This window comes from Oncorhynchus mykiss, chromosome 4, assembly GCF_013265735.2.
Source record: "Oncorhynchus mykiss isolate Arlee chromosome 4, USDA_OmykA_1.1, whole genome shotgun sequence".
In the NCBI taxonomy this organism is placed as follows: Eukaryota; Metazoa; Chordata; class Actinopteri; order Salmoniformes; family Salmonidae; genus Oncorhynchus; species Oncorhynchus mykiss.
Genome location: NC_048568.1, coordinates 35731888 through 35756022, shown reverse-complemented (window position 1 = coordinate 35756022; position 24135 = coordinate 35731888). Strand labels below are relative to the sequence as shown.

The following is a 24135-nucleotide window of genomic DNA, read 5'->3' as shown; positions in this document are numbered from 1 at the left end:
AGCTGAGGTGGGAGACTCTGTCCATAGGACAACAATCAGTCGTATATTGCACAAATCTGGCCTTTATGGAAGAGTGGCAAGAAGAAAGCCATTTCTTAAAGATATCCATAAAAAGTGTTGTTTAAAGTTTGCCACAAGCCACCTGGGAGACACACCAAACATGTGGAAGAAGGTGCTCTGGTCAGATGAAACCAAAATTGAACTTTTTGGCAACAATGCAAAACGTTATGTTTGGCGTAAAAGCAACACAGCTGAACACACCATCCCCACTGTCAAACATGGTGGTGGCAGCATCATGGTTTGGGCCTGCTTTTCTTCAGCAGGGACAGGGAAGATGGTTAAAATTGATGGGAAGATGGATGGAGCCAAATACAGGACCATTCTGGAAGAAAACCTGATGGAGTCTGCAAAAGACCTGAGACTGGGACGGAGATTTGTCTTCCAACAAGACAATGATCCAAAACACAAAGCAAAATCTACAATGGAATGGTTCAAAAATAAACATATCCAGGTGTTAGAATGGCCAAGTCAAAGTCCAGACCTGAATCCAATCGAGAATCTGTGGAAAGAACTGAAAACTGCTGTTCACAAATGCTCTCCATCCAACCTCACTGAGCTCGAGCTATTTTGCAAGGAGGAATGGGAAAAAATTTCAGTCTCTCGATGTGCAAAACTGATAGAGACATACCCCAAGCGACTTACAGCTGTAATCGCAGCAAAAGGTGGCGCTACAAAGTATTAACTTAAGGGGGCTGAATAATTTTGCACGCCCAATTTTTCAGTTTTTGATTTGTTAAAAAAGTTTGAAATATCCAATAAATGTCGTTCCACTTCATGATTGTGTCCCACTTGTTGTTGATTCTTCACAAAAAAATACAGTTTTATATCTTTATGTTTGAAGCCTGAAATGTGGCAAAAGTTCGCAAAGTTCAAGGGGGCCGAATACTTTCGCAAGGCACTGTATATATTTTTAAATCTTATCAATCTACACACAATAACAAAGAGTAAAACTTTTTTTTAAATTGTTGCTAATTATATGTTGAAGCACCTTTGGCATCAATTACAGCCTCGAGTCTTATTGGGTACAACGCTACAAGCTTGGTACATCTATATTTACAGAGTTTCTCCCATTCTCTTCTGCAGATCCTCTGTCAGATTGGATGGGGAGCGTTGCTGCACAGCTATTGTCAGGTCTCTCCAGAGATGTTCAATCAGGTTCAAGTCCACTCAAGGACATTCAGAGACTTGTCCCGAAGCCACTCCTGCATTGTCTTGGCTGTGTGCTTAGGACTCTTTTGCTGTTGGAAGGTGAACCTTCTCTCCAGTCTGAGGTCCTGAGCGCACTGGAGCAGGTTTTCATCAAGGATCTCTCTGTACCTTGCTCCATTAATCTTTGCCTTGATTCTGACTAGTCTCCCAGTCCCTGCCTCTGAAAAACATCCCCACAGCATGACACCGCCACCAACATGCTTCACCATAGAGAGGGTGCCAGGTTTTCTCCAGACGTTGGCATTCCGGCCAAAGAGTTCAATCTTGGTTTCATCAGACCAGAGAATCTTGTTTCTCATGGTCTGAGAGTCTTTAGGTGCCTTTTGGCAAACTCCAAGTGGGTTGTCATGTGCCTTTTACTGAGGAGTGGCTTCCGTCTGGCCACTCTACCATACCATAAAGGCCTGATTGCTGGAGTGCTGCAGAGATGGTTGTCCTTCTGGAAGGTTCTCCCATCTCCACAGAGAAACTCTGGAGCTCTGACAGTGACCATCGTGTTCTTGGTCACCTCCCTGACCAAGGCCCTTCTCCCCTGATTGCTCAGTTTGGCCGGGCGGCCAGCTCTAGGAAGAGTCTTGGTGGTTCCAAACTTCTTCCATTTAAGAATGATGGAAGCCACTGTGTTCTTGGGGACCTTCAATGCTGCAGAAATGTTTTGGTTCCTTCCTCAGATCTGTGCCTCGACACAATCCTGTCTCGGAGCTCTACAGACAATTCCTTCGACCTCATGGCTTGGTTTTTGCTCTGACATGCACTGTCAGCTGACCTTATATAGACAGGTGTGTGCCTTTCCAAATCAGTTCCAATCAATTGAATTTACCACAGGTGGTAGAAAGATCAAGGATGATACATTTAAACTAGATGCAACTGAGTCGCAAAAGGTCTGAATACTTATGTAAATAAGATATTTCAGTTTTAAAAACCTATTTTCGCTTTGTCATTATGTGTAGATTGCTGAGGATTTTTTTATTTATTTAATCCATTTTAGAATAAGGCTGTAACGTAACTAAATGTGTACAAAGTCAATGGGTCTGAATACTTTCCAAAGGCACTTTACAATCGTCTGAAAATCTATTATAATGTAAATAGGGGCATTGAGAGAGAGGCCAAGTCCCAAATCGAACCCTATACCTATGGGGTGTCTATGACCTATGCCCTCCTATGTGGTGGATAGGTGTGAGCAATATGATAGTAGCTCCACCTCTGATAGGCTAAGTGGAATTTTCACCATATTCCTCACACCAATCAAATATCCACAAGTGCATAGGGGTCTAGCAGTCAATTTGGGATTGGACCAAAAAGATGTAGGAGAAAGAACTAGCCTTACCAACGTTGCTGCTGGGGTTGTACATGGTTTTCTTCCTCAGCTTTTTGTTCTTCTTTGAACACCAAAGCTTCCCTGGAGAAAATGAGAAGTGGAAAATGATCAACAGATGATTTAGAGCATATCAGATCATAGTGATTGTGTGTGTGTGTGTGTGTGTGTGTGTGTGTGTGTGTGTGTGTGTGTGTGTGTGTGTGTGTGTGTGTGTGTGTGTGTGTGTGTGTGTGTGTGTGTGTGTGTGTGTGTGTGTGTGTGTGTGTGTGTGTGTGTGTGTGTGTGTGTGTGTGTGCTTGTGTTTAGACACCTGTGATAGTGCCTGGAGTGTGTAACTGAGCAGTATATATAGTAATCCCCTTACCTGGGCTGTCAGGATTCCTGTCCACAATGGTTTTCTTCATAGCTTCTCTCTGCTGCTGGAAGCTCTTCCCTGGGAGAGGGGGAAGGGAGACATTTACTTGGGGGGGGGGAAATTATGGGGTAGGGGTTGTTAGGGTTGGGGTTAGGGTTGGGTACCTGGTACTAGCCCGGCTAGGGGCTGGTTGTCCTCATCTCCCTCCCGGTAGGCCTGCCACCAGTTGGGGTCGTCCTGGCTGATAATGTGGAGGATGTCTCCCTTCCGGAAGGACAGGCCCAGCTCCCTGCATGGCACGTACGGGTCATCAGATGGGTCGTAGTTAAAATACGCCCTCACGTGCATCTGAACACATGGGTGACATAATCATCATCATCATCGCTCAGAAGAGTTTAGTAACTGATTATGATGTAATAATTGAACACACATGTTGTGCATGCACGCAGACAGGCACGCGCACACACACACACACACACACCCTGAAGGAGCCTTACCACCGTCTCTCTATGTGGGGGAGTTTTCTTCTGAGAGCTGGGGATGAGAAGGAAGGTCAAAGTGCCATGCATCTCCGTCTGAGGAGAGAGACCAATGACACTGAGTACAATCCACAGTACATGGAATCAGCTTAATTCAAATTAACTAAGCATCTCCGTCTGAGGAGAGAGACCAATGACACTGAGTACGATCCACAGTACATGGAATCAGCTTAATTCAAATTAACTAAGCATCTCCGTCTCTGGAGAGAGACCAATGACACTGAGTACGATCCACAGTACATGGAATCAGCTTAATTCAAATTAACTAAGCATCTCCGTCTGAGGAGAGAGACCAATCTACAGTACATGGAATCAGCTTCATTCAAATTAACTAAGTATTACACAATGTAGTGTCATGTACTGTAATGTTTTGTGGTTTCAAGAATGAGGAAAGATGGGGTCGAACGGAGGCTACATAAAATGTTATATGAATTAGATCTGATGTCATCAAATCGACATACTGACACCAGTCAATGGGCACATTATGTGTGTGTCTGTGCATGTTCTTTATTTGACTTATTTAACTAGGTAACTCAGTTAAGAACAAATTCTTATTTGCAATGACGGCCTACCAAACAGCAAACAGCCTCCTGCGGGGACGGAGGATTAAAAAAAATATATATATATATGACAAAACACGCATCTGGACAAGTGGCCCTCTTGTCGAGATGCGTGTTTTGTCATATATATATTTTTTTTAATCCTCCGTCCCCGCAGGAGGCTGTTTGCTGTTTGGTAGGCCGTCATTGCAAATAAGAATTTGTTCTTAACTGAGTTACCTAGTTACACTAAGACAACAACACAACATGGCAGCAACACAACATGGTAGCAGCACAACATGGTAGCAGCACAACACATGGTACAAACATTATTGGGCCCAGACAACAGCACAAAGGGCAAGAAGGTAGAGACAACAATACATTACGTGAAGCAGCCACAACTGTCAGTAAGAGTGTTTGAATGATTGAGTGTTTGAATGAAGAGATTGAGATAGTGTTTGTTGCAGCTTGTTCCAGAGCGACCCAGGAGTGTGTGTGTATGATATCCAGTGTGAGCGATTCTCAATGAACCAATTCCTCACCAGAAGGTCATGGACCTCATTGACGTTTTTCCCACGGACAGGCACGCCGTTGATCTGCAGGATCTCATCTCCCTCGGCCAGTAGTCCGCTCCGCTCGGCTGTCCCGCCCTTCACCACGCGACTCACCACCACGCTGTCCATCTCGTTACGAACTGTGGCTCCCTGGGGACAAGACACACAGGCAAATACACTAGGCAAATTCAGATAGACTTATCAGTACAAACCACCTGTACCTGACATAAACACACACCAACTACATCAGGGAATTTATAATACAGTACATTGCTATACAAATACAGTACATTATTATTATTATATTTTTTATTTAACTAGGCAAGTCAGTTAAGAACAAATTCTTATTTACACTAATGACCTACTGCCTTGTTCAGGGGCAGAACGACATATTTTTACCTTGTCAGCTCAGGGATTCGATCCAGCAACCTTCCGGTTACTGGCCCAACGCTCTGACCACTAGGCTACCCTGCCGCCCCAACACTACAATACAATACAGTAATATACAGTACATACAGTGCAATATTTGCTTTATTGGTCCATTTGCACCGATATTCTTGATTGTTTTAATCAGATGAGTGTGTGTGTGTGTGTGTGTGTGTGTGTGTCTTACCAGAGGCATGTCACCGGCCTTCTCCAGCCGCACCAGTTTGACGGTCTCTCCCATGTACTGAATCACACTCTCTTCTGGGTCCGGCTCCAACTCCTGCTCTGCCACCCTGTCATGGGCCTGTATCAGAGCCTGGGAGAGACACACAGGTACATGGGAGACAAGGAGTGTGTGCCGTGGAAACTGGGTGTTTATTCCATTTGATTGTTGTAGTACTTGACTTGGATGAATTGGAGCACACACAACTCACAACACAACGCAACACAACACAACACAACGCAACACAACACAACACAACTCACAACACAACTCACAACACAACACAACACAACACAACACACAACACAACTCACAACACAACGCAACACAACACACAACACAATGCAACACAACACAACTCACAACACAACGCAACACAACACAACACAACTCACAACACAACGCAACACAACTCACAACACAACTCACAACACAACGCAACACAACGCAACACAACACAACACAACTCACAACACAACGCAACACAACACAACACAACTCACAACACAACGCAACACAACACAACACAACTCAACTCACAACACAACTCACAACACAACACAACTCACAACACAACACAACTCACAACACAACACACAACACAACACAACTCACAACACAACACACAACGCAACTCACAACACACAACACAACACAACACAACACAACTCACAACACAACTCACAACACAACACACAACACAACACAACTCACAACTCACAACACAACTCACAACACAACACACAACACAACACAACTCACAACTCACAACACACAACACAACTCACAACACAACTCACAACACAACACAACTCACAACACAACACACAACTCACAACACAACACAACTCACAACACAACTCACAACACAACTCACAACACAACACAACACAACACAACTCACAACTCACAACACAACACACAACACAACTCACAACACAACTCACAACACAACTCACAACACAACACACAACACAACACAACTCACAACACAACACAACTCACAACACAACTCACAACACAACTCACAACACAACACAAAACAACACAACTCAACACAACTCACAACACACAACTCACAACACACAACTCACAACACAACTCACAACACAACTCACAACACACAACACAACACAACTCACAACACAACTCACACAACACAACTCACAACACACAACACAACACAACACACTTTCATATTCACCAGTTATTGTAAATAACTGGGGGGAAATTGAAACTCGGCTTCCATCCCTTATGATTAAACATGCACGTTTTACCCAAAGCCCACAACACAACACAACTCTCTCTTCCTCCCTCCCTCAACACCAGCCGACAGCAGACTCCACCTCTAAGCCAAGATTTACCCAAAGCCCACCCTGTCTCTCTCTTCCTCCCTCCCTCAACACCAGCCCCCAGCAGACTCCACCTCTAAGCCAAGATTTACCCAAAGCCCACCCTGTCTCTCTCTTCCTCCCTCCCTCAACACCAGCCGACAGCAGACTCCACCTCTAAGCCAAGATTTACCCAAAGCCCACCCCGTCTCTCTCTTCCTCCCTCCCTCAACACCAGCCCCCAGCAGACTCCACCTCTAAGCCAAGATTTACCCAAAGCCCACCCTGTCTCTCTCTTCCTCCCTCCCTCAACACCAGCCGACAGCAGACTCCACCTCTAAGCCAAGATTTACCCAAAGCCCACCCTGTCTCTCTCTTCCTCCCTCCCTCAACACCAGCCCCCAGCAGACTCCACCTCTAAGCAAAGATTTACCCAAAGCCCACCCTGTCTCTCTCTTCCTCCCTCCCTCAACACCAGCCCCCAGCAGACTCCACCTCTAAGCCAAGATTTACCCAAAGCCCACCCCGTCTCTCTCTTCCTCCCTCCCTCAACACCAGCCGACAGCAGACTCCACCTCTAAGCCAAGATTTACCCAAAGCCCACCCCGTCTCTCTCTTCCTCCCTCCCTCAACACCAGCCCCCAGCAGACTCCACCTCTAAGCCAAGATTTACCCAAAGCCCACCCCGTCTCTCTCTTCCTCCCTCCCTCAACACCAGCCGACAGCAGACTCCACCTCTAAGCCAAGATTTACCCAAAGCCCACCCTGTCTCTCTCTTCCTCCCTCCCTCAACACCAGCCCCCAGCAGACTCCACCTCTAAGCCAAGATTACCCAAAGCCCACCCTGTCTCTCTCTTCCTCCCTCCCTCAACACCAGCCGACAGCAGACTCCACCTCTAAGCCAAGATTTCCCCCTCACTTCATTTAAGGTGACGGGCTCTCCGTATGCCGCAATTAATAACCGTTAAACCAAATGAGTGTCTTTATCCCGCAGAAGAGAGACCTGGGGAGGCAGAAAGAAGGGCTGACTGAGGGCTGGCTAAGCTTCCAGCGTACACACAAGCCCTCTTAATCTGCCCTGCATTTACGAGGCAGGATTCGCCTCCATCAATCATAAAAACACCTCGATCTCGAGAAGGATGAGGAGGAAGGGAAATGAGGAGAAGAGGGAGAGTGAGGGAGGCAGTGTGTTCCTAGCAGGTTACCTATTCACTACCATTTTACATGGGGGGTTGTTGATCTGTTTACCTGTGTGTGTATGTGCCTGTGTGTGTGTAGCTAGGGTGAGGGTCGTTAACCGGGGTCAGATAGTGGGAAGGGTCACGTTCCGCAGCATAACCGGAGGGAGGGATAATCCACTGCCTGTTGGTTGCCGTTGCGGCAAATGCCTGTGTTTAATTGGACATGATGCCCAGTGGAGTCAATGGAGCAACAGTGGGGTTTGGCAGGTCACACAGTCACATGGTCACAGTCACGTGTCGGCACACAACTAGTCTCGGAATTCCCAGACCTAGGGTATTGGTACATTGTGGGAGGAAAGGCGTCTGTCTAGGGAGACTAGCATGCAAGACCAGGGCCCGGATCCTCTCTATATTCTACTGATTGCACCTTCTAGGGTATACAGCACAGGAGGCTGGTGAGGGGAGGATGGCTTACTTAATTTCGTTCCAGCCATTACTATGAGCCCTTCCTCCCAATGAAGGTGCCACCAGCCACCAGTGGTACACAGTAGGTGTTGAGCCTCTCAGTTGCCCAGTTGTAGCTTGTTTTTTCTTTCCTCGTCTTCACACATCCATCTCCCCATCCCTCCTCACCGCCTACGACATGTCTTATCTCTAAGCCTATGGTACAGTATATGGAGCCTATGGTATATGGAGCAAATGGTATATGGAGCCTATGATACAGTATATGGATCCTATGGTATATGGAGCCAATGGCACAGTATATGGAGCCTATGGTACAGTATATGGAGCCTATGGTACAGCCTATGGTATATGGAGCATATTCACATATCTCAGTAACACTGACAAATTCCAAATCGGGATTTGGTCCATAGTACCTCTTAGGTGGCCAGCTCAGGAACACTGACACGGTTAAGGGTTGAGTTCTGGTGTGTCCCAGGTCTCTTACCTGGAGGTGGGGAGTGGTGAGTAGGTTACTGAGCTCTACACCCTCTTTATGTTGAGTGGACTGGAGGATGTATTGCACCTGGACAGAGAGATGGAAAGAGAGGGGAAAGGAGATGGAAAGAGAGAGAGGGGAGGGAATGAGAGGAAGAGAGGGAGAGTTCAAGAGAGGAGGTGAAGAGATTGTAAGAAAGAGAGAGCGAGAGACAGCGAGCAAGAGAAAGGGGTCAGATTAAGGTCAACTGTATAAGTAGCACTAAGTCAGCATCATTGGTCATCTGGAAGAGTGATGCAGTTCAAAGTGTTCAATAACATCAGTTGAAAACTCCTCCTTGAGGCTCTATGCGTGATTCAACATGACAGTTCAATTATTCAACTTCCTGACCACCAGTCATGAGTCGACACATGTTGTCAACAAGCTAGCCAAGGCTTTAGTCATTCCTCAGAAGCAACTTCGCAGTAGATCATTGTTAAAACCACCGATGGTACATCTACTCTGCTTGTCATCGTCTTCCCCAGTACACGTGTAAATATTGGACTTTATATGGCCCCTTCCTGTATTATACTGATGCTAAAGTGTTTATTCTATTCTACTGAGCCATTGACTTTATGTTCATATTCTTATCTTTTATAATTTCTTATTGTTGTTGCATTGTCGAGAAGGAACCTACAACAAAGCATTTCATTGGACGATGTATACCATGTGTAGACAGTGTCAGCTTTATGACTGAGAGCTCATGTGCTATCAGAGGTATTTTATCCAAATACGAACGCCATAACAGTAAATATTTGGTTCTTACGTGAAGGTCATGTCAAAGACCATTCTGCTGTTAAGATGACCAACTGGATTCCTTCACACAGACAGGTTGGCTGCTCTCTAATAAGTCGCAGTGGGGTTTCCCATTCCAGACACTCTACTGTAACGGGACTTAGTCTCCGCCCAAATGGCACCCTCTGGTCAAAAGAAGTGCATGTAGGGAATAGACTGCCATTTGGAACTACTTCTTCTCTCTGGCTGTTGCCTTGGAAATTAGAGACCCTGAATTAATCTCCCAACATATGAGGTCAAATAGAAGCATGAGGAGTTGGTTCTACTGTCATGACGTTGGTGTTTCTACAGTCTGTCTTTTAACAGCTTCATGGTCCTCAGAATGATCACAATCCAGACAGATCCACCATTCCTTCGTCATCATCATCATAGAAAAATATTTAAAAAACAGCCCATTTCAAGAAGAGAATCCCCAATCCTCTTTCCCACCACCCCTACATTCTCCTCCCTCATCCATCCGTCTCACTCCCTCTATACCTCTATCCTCCCTCCCTATATCCCACCCCTCCTCCCCCTCTATCCCTCTCTCTAGCCCTCCTCCCTCCCACTCCCTGGCTCTATCTTAGGTCATCCTTTACACTAATCAAAGCTCTCTGTAATGAGGTGACACACTTTCCCCCTCCTCCTTTCCCCCCCTTCCCCCGCCTCCTCTCCACCTCCCTCCAGCCCATGCCCCTCTACCCTGTAAGCTGCTGGAGTTTCTTTTTCTGGCTGTGGCAGATCCTCGGCCACTTCCTTCCAGGCCCCGGGGCTGCTGGGAGATTACCTGGCCCCGAGGGCCAATCAGGAAGGCCCACGCCACCAGCCACTTAGTTTAGACACACCGTCCACTGGCTCAAACTATTACCACCTTGCTAAGTATCGCCTGGCGCTGTGCCAGCTGCTCTGTGTGAGTGTCTGCATGTATTTACTGTATGAACAGAGATGGTGTGTGAGAAAGATCAGTATCTCACTGACAGAGGTCCTCCTCCGAAGCCTACACGCGTGTCCTTAATGTCATCTTCACATCACAAGAGCAATGGTCCTGATGTGCTATTTTCAGTCCAAATGAACCCTTAAAAGCAGCCTCTTTGTCAGTTATCATATGTTGACTGGTTTACAGACAGATTTCCTATAGAAATCAGACCTGGGTCCAAGTACTATTAATTTTTATTAAAATGCCTGAGTATTTTATTGAGCCTGCTGCAGAGTGCCAAATGGACGAGGTTTACACTTTGGTTCCAACGCGCCAGGCAAGCTCAGTCAAGTGCAGCTAAATCATTTGGAAGAAAAGCTAATACTATTTGAACCGTGGTCTGATAGAAGTCACACTGTTTGCTCTACCTGGACCAGCACGTAATACATTCCATCAGGTCATATGGAATCCTAAGGACTTGATGACCTGTACGTGGTGAGAGGTTAGCTAGATCTACAGGACTGCAGCATAACAGGCTATCGGACTGTGGCTGTACAGATCAATGAATGATGGATATGTATGCAACAGACAATGTATAGACCCACAGGTCAATCACAGCTGCTTGTGCTGTGGCAGAGACCTATGGTAATTTTTGTATTTTGTCACTGAAGGAATCAGGTAGAGAGTGGTCAGACAGATGTGGACACAGTGATGAGTTTGTGTTACTCTGTCACTCCTGGTACAGAGGGTAACATTACCCCCAGCTGTGATACGCTGTGAGATGTTTAACCGGGTAGTGCAACATTTTGGCGATGAAGTCATTTTTTCTACTTACTCGGAGAAAGTGCTCGACTTGGACTGAAATAGGTCCCGGTACTCATTCTGTGTACATTTAGGTGCATGAGCGTCACAATACTTCTGAGCTAATATTATCCAAGAGGAACAGGAGCTCAAGCAGTAGAACACTTGACGTGCCGGAACTCAGCTCTGGCGAGCTTCTGCCCAAGTCAAGCCCTTCTCAGAGACCATTGTTATGTCCCTGTGTGCAGTTTAATAAAGGAAGTTTAAGGTAGTTTCTAGAGCAACTGCTAGCATTAACACAATGACGGGAAGTCTACAGGGACAGCTTGCGTGTACTATCCCTTTAATGGTGATGCCATGGATGCAGGAAACAACACGTGAGAGGGGGAATCTAGTTCCAACACACCAAGGATCATTTCCAAGTCAATATGAGACTGCATCTCTAATCAACAGTTATGTGCCTGGCTTCCTTTGCCCTTATTTCTTTGTAGTTTCTCTGTCACCATCCTCTCATTCTCATTCTCCTTCTTCCCATCTCTCTCAACTTCCCTGCCCAGCTGTTCTTCATTCCCCAACATATCTCCTTAACGCACATATCCTTCTCTCATCCTCATTCTCCTTCTTCCCATCTCTCTCAACTTCCCTGCCCAGCTGTTCTTCATTCCCCAACATATCTCCTTAACGCACATATCCTTCTCTCATCCTCATTCTCCTTCTTCCCATCTCTCTCAACTTCCCTGCCCAGCTGTTCTTCATTCCCCAACATATATCCTTAACGCACATATCCTTCTCTCATCCTCATTCTCCTTCTTCCCATCTCTCTCAACTTCCCTGCCCAGCTGTTCTTCATTCCCCAACATATCTCCTTAACCCACATATCCTTCTCTCCTCCCCCAAATCCTCTTCTCCAAACCCTCCTCCACCTCCCTCCTAATACCTAACCTCCTTTTTTCTCCCCCAACCTTCTGACCAATACATCGGTGATAGAAGATTCATTTAATTTCTAGATCACTAGAGTGCTGGAGCATTTCACTCTACCTCCAGGCAGAGGCCCTGGGCCTGGGAGGTGAGGGGCAAGGGCGGGCTGCCACGCGGCTGCATCTGCTGGGTCACGGCACTGTGGATGGTGAAGGCGCTCTGGAAGTCCTCCTTGTGCAGCATGCCCAGCACCAGAGCCACGTCGGCCTGCGATTGGGTGTCCACTAGGCAGCTCTGCACCCGTCGTAGGGCCTCCAGCAGATCTTCCAGCTCTGGGTAGTGAAAAGTAGGGAGAGCCCAAATCAAAATGTATTCGTCATATTCCCAGGATACAGCGGGGTGTAAACGGTGCAATGAAATGCTTACTTGCGAACTACATCTCAACAGTGCAGTAAAATATCAAAAGAAGTCCAAATTTAAATCTCAACAATAACACCATAATGCAATACGTGGTAAAGGTGCAATACAAAGAAGGCAATAAACAATATAAAACAATTAGATAAAGAGGTTGATTAGGCTCAACTGCCTAATTTCCAGTATCATTCATCTCTGTGTGAGGAGTTGTTTACTAGGGCCAGAGAGAGAGAGAGGTTCAACATGCTGTTACCTCCTGTAATGCCTGTGACCTTTAACATTCAGACCAAAGTGGTACATTTGTCCACAAGGAATTTTCAGAAAGTAAAATCACATGTCTCTCGGTTTCAAACCTCTCTGGCGCTAGCAAGCGCTTGCTCACACAGAGACAGCGTGGGAATTTTAAAGCCACGTTACTAATGGGATATTGTCATGCCAAAGTCAATTCTGGTGCCAAAACCTGTTTGGGGTTGCGCACCAGTGGGATTCTGCACCCCAGACAGGATTTGACATCTGCATCAAGTTTGGCCTGAAGGTACCACCTACATATAGCAACTCTGAGGAGCACAGTGACACCATGGAAAAGGGAGGCTAAAGCATTGCTTACACGGCCCTCTACTGTTCTAAACCAGCAGGTGTTCTGTTTAACTGACCAGGTACATGGATTAACACATGGATTTCATATAAACCACCGATTACAGCAGCTTACTTGATTAATGTTATCTAGACAGTGATCTCATAAAGGGGCGTTTACCTGAGATAAGAAGAAGCAGGGAGGGTGTGTGTGTGTGTGCGCATGTGCATGTCCCACCCACTAAAACCGGTCGGCAGCAACAACCACAACCTACTGTCTCCTCTAAGGCTAACCAACTGACATGAAAACAAATTCTCTGAGGAACAATTTTGTTTCACCTCACAAAATATATTAAATTCACTTCAAATCATAAATCCAATCAAATGAAATGTTATTGGTCACATACACATATTTAGCAAATGTTATTGCGGGTGTAATGATTCACACGAAACGATTCACAACGATACACACAAATATAAAATAATGGAATTAAAAAATATATAGATATTAGATTGAGCAATGTCAGAGTGGCATTGACTAAAATACATCAGAATAGAATACAGTATTTACATATGAAATGAGTAAAGCAGTATGTAAACATTATTAAAGTGACTAGGGTTCCATTATTAAAGTGGCCAGTATGTATATAAGGTGCAGGGTTACATGACAGGGTGGAAGCCAGCTAGTGATTGCTATTTAACAGTCTGAAGGCCTTGAGATAGAAGCTGTTTTTCAGTCTCTCTGTCCCAGCTTTGATGCACCTGTACTGACCTCGCCTTCTGGATGATAGCAGGCTGAACAGGCCGTGGCTCGGGTGGTTGATGTCCTTGATGATCGGATTTGTGTCTTGATGATTTAGGCCTTCCTGTGACATCGGGGGGGTAGTTGTCCAGGAGGGCAGGTAATTTGCCCCCGGTGATGCATTGGGCTGACTGCACCACCCTCTGGAGGGCCCTGCGGTTGCGGGCGGTGCATTTGCCATACCAGGCGTTAATACAGCCCGACAGAATGCTCTCAATTGTGTATCTGTAAGAGTTTGTGAGGGTTTTAGGGGTGAAGCCAAATTTCTTCAGCCTCCTGAGGTTGAAGAGGCGCTGTTGTGCCTTCACTACACTGTCTGTGTGGGTGGACCATTTCAGATCGTCAGTGATGTGTACGCCAAGAAACTTGAAACTTTCCACCTTCTCCACTACGGTCACATTGATGTGGACAGGGGCGAGATCCATCCACTGTTTCCTGAAGTCCACGATCAGCTCCTTTGTTTTGTTCATGTTGAGTGAGAGGGTACTTTCCTGGCACCATTATCCCAGGGCCCTCACCTCCTCCCTGCAGGCTGTCTCGTCATTGTTGGTAATCTGGCCTACTACTGTTGTCACGTTCGTCGTAATGAGTAGACCAAGGCACAGCATGAATAGAGGTCTACATATTTTTTATAAAATGAAACTCACCAAAACAAAACAATGAAGCATAAACAAAACGTGAAGCTACTGGTGTGCACTCAGGCAACTCAATGTAGACAAGATCCCACAAACACAAATGAGGAAAGGGCTACCTAAATATGATCCCCAATCAGAGACAACGATAAACAGCTGTCTCTGACTGGGAACCATATCAGGCCAACATAGACATACAAAAAACCTAGATGACCCACCCTAGTCACTATCACGCCCCAACCAACAGAGAATAAACAACTTACTATGGTCAGGGCGTGACAACTGTTGTGTCGTCTGCAAACTTGATTGAGTTGGAGGCGTGCGTGCGTGCGTGGCCATGCAGTAATGGGTGAACAGTGAGTACAGGAGGGGACTGAGCACGCACCCTTGTGGGGCCCCTGTGTTGAGGTTCAGCGAATTGGAGGTGTTGTTTCCTACCCAGTTGCACAGGGTGGGGTTCAGACCCAGGGCCCCGAGCGTAATGATGAGCTTGGAGGGTACTGTGGTGTTGAATGCTGAGCTATAAATACATAAGCTGTTTAAATAAATAAGACCTACACCATATTACTCAGCACTAGTGAGACTCATGTCGCCTACGGAAGGCCTACACTATATTGAAAAATATGACGTGACTGCGGCAATAATTACATATTGTCACGTGTGCTCCCTCTCCGGGCTCTAGGTCACCAGGCTGGTCGTTATGGCGCACACCTGTCACCATCGCACCTGCGCGTCATCAGACTCACCTGGACTCCATCACTTCCCTGATTACCTTCCCTATATATGTCACTCCCTTTGGTTCCTTCCCTATATATGTCCCTCCCTTTGGTTCCTTCCCTATATATGTCCCTCCCGTTGGTTCCTTCCCTATATATGTCACTCCCTTCGGTTCCTTCCCTATATATGTCACTCCCTTTGGTTCCTTCCCTATACATGTCACTCCCGTTGGTTCCTTCCCGATATACGTCTCTCCCTTTGGTTCCTTCCCTATATATGTCACTCCCGTTGGTTCCTTCCCTATATATGTCACTCCCTTTGGTTCCTTCCCTATATATGTCACTCCCTTTGGTTCCTTCCCTATATATGTCACTCCCTTTGGTTCCTTCCCTATATATGTCTCTCCCTTTGGTTCCTTCCCTATATATGTCACTCCCTATGGTTCCTTTGGTTCCTTCCCTATATATGTCCCTCTCTTTGGTTCCTTCCCTATATATGTCCCTCCCTTTGGTTCCTTCCCTATATATGTCTCTCCATTTGGTTCCTTCCCTATATATGTCACTCCCTTTGGTTCCTTCCCTATATATGTCACTCCCGTTGGTTCCTTCCCTATATATGTCACTCCCGTTGGTTCCTTCCCTATATATGTCACTCCCGTTGGTTCCTTCCCTATATATGTCACTCCCGTTGGTTCCTTCCCTATATATGTCACTCCCGTTGGTTCCTTCCCTATATATGTCACTCCCGTTGGTTCCTTCCCTATATATGACACTCCCGTTGGTTCCTTCCCTATATATGTCACTCCCATTGGTTCCTTCCCTATATATGACACTCCCGTTGGTTCCTTCCCTATATATGTCACTCCCTTTGGTTCCTTCCCTATATATATGTCACTCTTGTTGGTTCCTTCCCCAGGCGTTATTGTTTCTGTTTCTGTGTCGTGTCTTGTTCATGTTTTCTTGTTTTGTATTATGTTACGTTTATTTATTAAAACACTCACTCCCTGAACTTGCTTCCCGACTCTCAGTCGTTACAGAATAATGCCTCACCGAAGGGAAGCATCAGGGAGTGCTTTTTCTTCTTCTCTTTATTCTCGGTGGGAATGATGTTGGGACTGGGAGTCGCTACAGGCTCCCCCGCCTCCGCCGGTCTGTCAGGTTCCCACGCTCCAGCCGGCGACAGGTTCCTGCTCATCAGCAGGGGTGACTGGTCCGCTCCTGATCCCCGGGATCGTCCCTTTGGTTGGCGTCCTGCGGCTGTAGCCAAACACACCGGGGAGGAGGTACCGTCATGTATGCTCTCTCTCCAGCGCTCTAGGTCGCCATGCTCCTGCGTCTCAGCCAGACTCAGCAGGGGTGACCGGTCCGCTTGTCATATTGGTTGGCATCCTGCGGGGAGGGGGTAGTGTCATGTGTGCTCCCTCTCTGGCCTCTAGGTCACCAGGCTGCCAGTTATGGCACACACTGGTCACCATCATTACACGCCTTCCCCATGGGCTAGGTCGGTCTTCTGTGCGCGGCTTTGCAGCCCATCCCGTGCCCCCTGCCCTCGTGGCTTGAACCTCACGCGCTTTCAGTGGATACAGCTGGAGAACTGCAAGGCAATCCCATTGTGCGCCACTTAGGAGCCATGAACAATAAGACCAATATCTGCTAATAACAGGGTTGTTCATACAGCTGTGAGAATATCCATCAGGCTATCATATAATTCTGAATGAATAATAATGAAGAAGAATCGCTTTGTACAAAAAAATAATATTTTGGAGATGATTTTGTAAGCGAGGAAAAAGGCCATTCTTGAACATGGGGTAAGACATTGTTACTAATTTGTAAATAAAGCTAGTTTGTTATCTAACTCCCCCTTGTGCTGGTCTTGAGCAATGAAGTACTGACACAGGGTACCGTCCTAACCCACAAATTACCTCTCAGTCCCGTGGCATAAACTCACCATTTTTAAAGGAGGAACCACTGTACCTTTGCTTTCTTGGGTACAGGAACAATGGTGGACATCTTCAAGCAAGTGAGGACAGCAGACAGGGAGAGATTGAATATGTTCGTAAACACTTCAGCCAGCTGGTCTGCGCATGCTCTGAGGACGCGGCTAGGGATGCTGCCTTGCGAGGGTTAACATGCTTAAATGTCTTACTCATGTCAGCCACGGAGAATGAGAGCCCACAATACTTGGTAGCGGGCCGCATCGGTGGCATTGTGTTATTCTCAAAGAGGGTGAAGAAGGTGTTTAGCTTGTCCGGAAGTAAGATGTCGGTGTCTGTGACGTGGCTGGTTTCCCCTTTGTAGTCTGTGATTGTCTGTAGACCCTGCCACATACGTCTAGTGTCTGAGCCGTTGAATTGCGACTCCACTTTGTCTCTATACTGACGTTTGGCCTGTTTGATTACCTTACAAAGGGGAATAACTACACTGTTTGTATTCTGTCATATTCCCAGTCACCTTGCCATTCTTAAATGCAGTGGTTTGCGTTTTCAGTTTAGCACGAATGCTGCCATCAATCCACAGTTTCTGGTTAGGGTAGGTTCTAATAGTCACATTGGGTACAACATCTCCTATACACTTCCGGATGAACTCAGTCACCCTATCCGTGTATTCGTCAATGTTATTCTCAGAGGCGTCCCAGTCCGCGTGATCAAAACAATCTTGAAGCATGGATTCCGATTAGTCAACCTTAGCACGGGTACTTCCTGTTTGAGTTTCTGCTTATAGGAAAGCAGGAGCAAAATTAAGTTGTGATCAGATTTTCCAAAGGGAGGGCGTGGGAGGGCCTAGTAGGTATTTTGAAAAGTTGAGTAGCAGTGGTCCAATGTTTTATCAGCGCGAGTACTACAGTCAATGTGTTGGTAGAACTTCGGTAGCATTTTCCTCATGTTTGCTTTGTTAAAATCCCCAGCTACAATAAATGCGTCTCAGGATATGTGGTTTCCAGTTTGCATAAAGTCCAGTGTAGTTATTTGAGGGCCGTCATGTTATTAGCTTGAGGGGGAATATACACGGCTGTGACTATAACTGAAGAGAATTCTCTTGGGAGGTAATGCAGTCGGCATTTGATTGTGAGGTATTCTAGATCGGGTGAACAATAGGACTTGAGTTTCTGTATGTTAACACAATTACACCATGAGTAGTTAATCATGAAACATACACCCCCACCTTTCTTCTTCCCGGAGAGTTCTTTACTCCAGAGTTGAGAGGAGTGAGTGACTTCCATGTGACTAAATGGAGGGAGCTTTTCCATTGACATTCACTTTTAAACCCCCATCCTCACTCTATCAATGACCCTGGCTCAGCCCTTTCCTTGCACACTGTTCTGACTCCTTTGTTTCACAGAATCATTATGATAGTTCCCAACACCTCTATTGTTCTTCTCACAGAGGTACCCCTCCCCCTCTTTACCCCATCCCCTCTCACCCTCGCCTCCACCTACCCCTTTGCCTCCCCCTCCCTTCATTAACTCATGATTCTACTCACCCGCAGCCGTGTCCCCACCAGGCAGGGGGCTCCCATCCTTGGTCTCCTTGCCTGCCTCAGGCGCTTCGAACGTGGGGTTGTCGATACCCGTCTTGGCTGGGTTCTGGGCCAGCTTCTTGAGCCTGAGCGAGGCATTGAGATCGATTTCATGCTTCCCTTTGTTGGCGTCCTCCTCCCGCTTCCTCCTCAGCTCTTCCTGGTACTGCTGCATCCTCTCCATCTGGGCGCTGCTGCGGGAACCCTGCACCATGCTGCTAACAGTTCCCACCACCCGGTCCCCAGGGGGGACATCCACAGCCCTCTCTCTCTGCTGCAGCTTGGCTCCACTCCCAGGACCCTCCGTGCCATTTACAGGCCCCATTGGGTCCTCTGTTACATATCCGGGTCCTCCGTTCTGGTGAGAAGTGATCATCCCTGCTCCGGGAGTCTGATCCTGGCCTACACCTGTGTGTGTTGATAGGGCAATGTCCACTATGAAGGCCTGAGGCTAGGACTCTTCACTGCAGCAGGGGCCATAGCACTTCAACTGGGACAGTTGTCTTCAGGTGGTGAGCAGGTTCTGAAATGCATAAGCAGGGTTAGGATGGAGCAGCAGCATTACCACTGCTCTCGTCTTGTGAGCCATAATGTGAAATCTTGTGATAGCTAGCTAGCTAGGCCTATGAAATTTGATGAGAGGCTACCAACATTTACCTCCTTCTTATCAAATTTACACTATTCATTATTACAGCCACAATATATTTGTTATGTACTCCAGGGGTCTCAAACTGGTGGCATACAGTACACAGCATTTACTATGACAGCTGTGGTCGCGGGCCGCAGCCGTCATAGTAAATGCTGTGTCCTGAATCGTCTACTGTTTCTGCCGATTTTGACGGCAAAGAATTACACCACAGCCCTCCGGACCTTACTACCAGAACCAAGGCAAAGAATTACACCACAGCCCTCCGGACCTTACTACCAGAACCAAGGCAAAGAAATACACCACAGCCCTCCGGACCTTACTACCAGAACCAAGGCAAAGAAATACACCACAGCCCTCCGGACCTTACTACCAGAACCAAGGCAAAGAATTACACCATAGCACTCCGGACCTTACTACCAGAACCAAGGCAAAGAATTACACCACAGCCCTCCGAACCTTACTACCAGAACCAAGGCAAAGAAATACACCACAGCCCTCCGGACCTTACTACCAGAACCAAGGCAAATAAATACACCACAACCCTCCGGACCTTACTACCAGAACCAAGGCAAAGAATTACACCACAGCCCTCCGGACCTTACTACCAGAACCAAGGCAAAGAAATACACCACAGCCCTCCGGACCTTACTACCAGAACCAAGGCAAAGAAATACACCACAACCCTCCGGACCTTACTACCAGAACCAAGGCAAAGAAATACACCACAGCCCTCCGGACCTTACTACCAGAACCAAGGCAAAGAAATACACCACAACCCTCCGGACCTTACTACCAGAACCAAGGCAAAGAATTACACCACAGCCCTCCGGACCTTACTACCAGAACCAAGGCAAAGAAATACACCACAGCCCTCCGGACCTTACTACCAGAACCAAGGCAAAGAAATACACCACAGCCCTCCGGACCTTACTACCAGAACCAAGGCAAAGAATTACACCATAGCACTCCGGACCTTACTACCAGAACCAAGGCAAAGAATTACAACACAGCCCTCCGGACCTTACTACCAGAACCAAGGCAAAGAAATACACCACAGCCCTCCGGACCTTACTACCAGAACCAAGGCAAAGAAATACACCACAACCCTCCGGACCTTACTACCAGAACCAAGGCAAAGAATTACACCACAGCCCTCCGGACCTTACTACCAGAACCAAGGCAAAGAAATACACCACAGCCCTCTGGACCTTACTACCAGAACCAAGGCAAAGAAATACACCACAACCCTCCGGATCTTACTACCAGAACCAAGGCAAAGAAATACACCACAGCCCTCCGGACCTTACTACCAGAACCAAGGCAAAGAAATACACCACAACCCTCCGGACCTTACTACCAGAACCAAGGCAAAGAATTACACCACAGCCCTCCGGACCTTACTACCAGAACCAAGGCAAAGAAATACACCACAGCCCTCCGGACCTTACTACCAGAACCAAGGCAAAGAAATACACCACAGCCCTCCAAACCTTACTACCAGAACCAAGGCACAGCAACACACTACAGCCCTCTGGACCTCGGTGAACACATAATTTGGCCCCTGGGCAAAATAAGTTTGAGACACCAGATATACACTATTCATGTTCTGATGATACACTATTCATGTTCTGATGTTCAATTTTGCACATGGTACATTAGACCAGTATATTTACGCCTAAAGGTCCAGACAGTAATAACCAACCTGGTTACCTCACCCTGATCTTTGATTACCTATCGCATCTAGTATATACCTTACTAGTAGAACCACCTAGTATATACATTACTACCAGAACCACCTACTACATGCATTACTACCAGAACCACCTACTATATACCTAACCACCATTTTATCCTCCCTCCTCCTAGTTTACAATCAACAGAAGAGCTAATCTAACTCCACACATGGCAACCTCCCTGGCCTGCACTCACTTTCCTGTCCCAATCCCTTGAGTCCCCATCCCTATGTCTGTCACTCTGTCCCCACCTGTCCTTGCCTGAATATCTCTCTGTCATCTAATACCCCCTCACCACTTACATCTTTGCTCCCTGGGTCCTTCAGGCTGATTTTATTAATCTACAGTCATTACAGGGATATACAGGAAGTGCATCATAATGCATTCAACCAGAACCTGTATATTACGAGTATACAACCAACCTGATCTGCCATTGCTGCTGTGGATTACAATCTATTTTAAGGATGTTACCCAGTATTAATCTGGATTAACCAACTATATGATTGTATGACTATGAGATGTTCACTAGGGAAATAAAGTGAGCTGGTGTGTATACCATACTCAAGGGCAACTGAACTTGCAAGTGTTTTTTTAAAGGCCAAATTGTATAATTATTTTTCTTCAGAAAGAGACAAAAGTGCTTTTTTTGTGTGAGGATTATATGCATTTCAAGATGCAAGGAAAACGTTCTCACAAAGCTGAAGTTTTGTCTGGTTAGGGACAGTAGAATGGAGAAGCAAAAAGCTATGAATGTTACTCAGGGAGTGTATGGGGCGTTTCAATACACAAACATCAGCTGGCTCTCAAAATGTCCACCCAACCCAATCAAGACCCAGTCAGACCTGATGCTGCAATGGAACTACATAAATAAGTAAGCAAACAGAATTGCCTAGAACTAACATGAATGACAAAGGAAAGTAAAATGGCTTGAACAGGAAATAACATGTCATCAATGTACTAATTCAAGATTTTTTGGGGCAGTTCTCAGCTTTTCTTGGACAGACACCTCTGAAGTTGGGACGGCAGGGTAGCCTAGTGGTTAGAACGTTGGACTAGTAACCGGAAGGTTGCAAGTTTAAACCCCCTAGCTGACATCTGAACAGGCAGTTAACCCACTGTTCCTAGGCCGTCATTGAAAATAAGAATTTGTTCTTAACTGACTTGCCTAGTTAAATAAAGGTAAAATAAATAAATAAAAAAGTTCCTTCTGTCAGAGAGAGGCAGCCAGCCACGACAAACACACATGGCAACACTAACCCCTTCACCCCCGGTACCAGCTAATCATGTCTGGCAGGTCTACTCTCTCCCCCTCCTCCCCCCTAATACCCTAGCTCTCTTCTCCCCCTCCCGTAGGTATTTAGCACTGTTTAGAGCACAGCGAGGCTGACAAACAATACAGACGGTCACAGTGAGCCACCAGCACCATCTGTTCCTCTCCTGTGGGTTTGGTTAAGCCTGGGGAGGAAGCATCTCATGGTCTAATGTAGTTCTGCAGGCTTCAGCTCTGTCAGCAGCATGACACTGAGGAGAGACCATGGGAGCTGGCATAGGTTCTGATGAGATTACTTTGTGTTTATTAAGCTTTGAACGTACACACACACACGCACACGCATACGCATACGCATATGCAGGCAAGCACACAAGCACGCGCGCATACACACCCTTTGTGGGGGTAACTTTATCCTAAATGTAGGCATAAATTTGATTATCTTCACTCATATAATTTATAAGTGTAGAAAATGAGTTCACCAACAGTAGGTCCTAGACTAGACCGTATGGCTCTGGGCTCATCTGTGGCTGTAATTACACTAGCTCCTAGCTTACTGATTAATTGAGGAGGAAGTTGATAAGAGGGGCCCCTTTGGGAAAACAGGTTCAAATTGGTGGCTAATTAAATACTGTTCCTTACAGCTGGTGGCTAGGCTACTTGTCAGAGTGACTAATCACTCATGCCCCGGAGTCAATTGTTTAAGTCTGTTTTAAATGGCTTTAAATGTCAGGTGGACTCATGAGTCAAAAGGGTGACGAAAAAAGAAAGGTTTTCAACTTTGGCCTCTGAAATGTAGATACATAGAAATGTATCTATATAATTAATTTAGGCTACAGAAGAACAGCCATGTTTTCATAGTTAAAATAAGTCATTCTTAGAGTTACTTCGATAACAGAGCTTTCACTGCTGGCTAAAGCTATTATTAAATGTCTTTTCAACACGTTCAAATAGCGGGGCTACTACTGGAAGCAACATGTTCTCATAACATGGATAGCAGCACTACAACAAATATAGCCTCATTGGAGTGCAGATCTGTCTTGTACTGTTTCAATTGTGATAAACATCAACTTTAACGTGTGAAATACAGCAACATTTGACATACGTTAAATTGATGCAGTTGTAGGCTTGTGATTTTGGTGTTTGTGATTGCTTTAATAGAAACGTTCGAATACCAACCGCGAAATGGTCATTACACACACACACACACACACAAAGTGCACCGATACTGTTGGCGAACTTAGTTTTCAATAAATGTTTCTAGACAATCCGATCGGACTCAACCGTTTTAAATCTAAGAAGTCTACTCACCGCTTCCATGTCTTAAAAAAATTAATGAATCCGGTAATGCGCAATGGTTCTAAAATACCTGTTATTTAGCCCACATAACATGTTCAAGATGAGCGTATCCGTATCGTCTTTATTCTTCTCGCTGGTTGATCGCACTTAGCGGGTGTGTGGTGAGTTGGGAAAGCTTGCATCACTGCAGAGTAACTGCGCATGATGTTTGAGCGTCTCCCAGACAACTCCACGGCGCCAATGACTTTACCATATCAATGGTCATGAGCGACAGTGTTTGTCTTTCAATAGCATGTGATAACTTCACTTTTTTTTTTTTTTTCACCTTTATTTAACCAGGTAGGCTAGTTGAGAACAAGTTCTCATTTGCAAGTGCGACCTGGCCAAGATAAAGCATAGCAGTGTGAACAG

The 24135-nt window shown here is 46.1% G+C and overlaps 1 protein-coding gene across 2 annotated transcripts in view; it reads right to left on the bottom strand.

Moving 5' to 3' along the window:
* LOC110522555 (MAGUK p55 subfamily member 5-like) overlaps positions 1–23931 on the bottom strand; it is a 29168-nt gene extending 5237 nt beyond the window's left edge. The window contains exons 1-10 of one of the 2 annotated variants that reach the window (XM_036976179.1): positions 23737–23931; positions 18741–19299; positions 12244–12455; positions 8685–8762; positions 5188–5316; positions 4563–4724; positions 3440–3517; positions 3107–3290; positions 2952–3020; positions 2597–2668 (exon numbers count right to left, since the gene is read on the bottom strand). In XM_036976179.1, the coding sequence (XP_036832074.1) occupies positions 2597–2668; positions 2952–3020; positions 3107–3290; positions 3440–3517; positions 4563–4724; positions 5188–5316; positions 8685–8762; positions 12244–12455; positions 18741–19152 (1396 nt within the window). In that variant the 5' untranslated portion in view covers positions 19153–19299; positions 23737–23931. The remainder of the gene's footprint in view (positions 1–2596; positions 2669–2951; positions 3021–3106; positions 3291–3439; positions 3518–4562; positions 4725–5187; positions 5317–8684; positions 8763–12243; positions 12456–18740; positions 19300–23736) is intronic. The other variant, XM_036976181.1, reaches the window with a different exon arrangement.
* Positions 23932–24135: the final 204 nt, after the last annotated feature.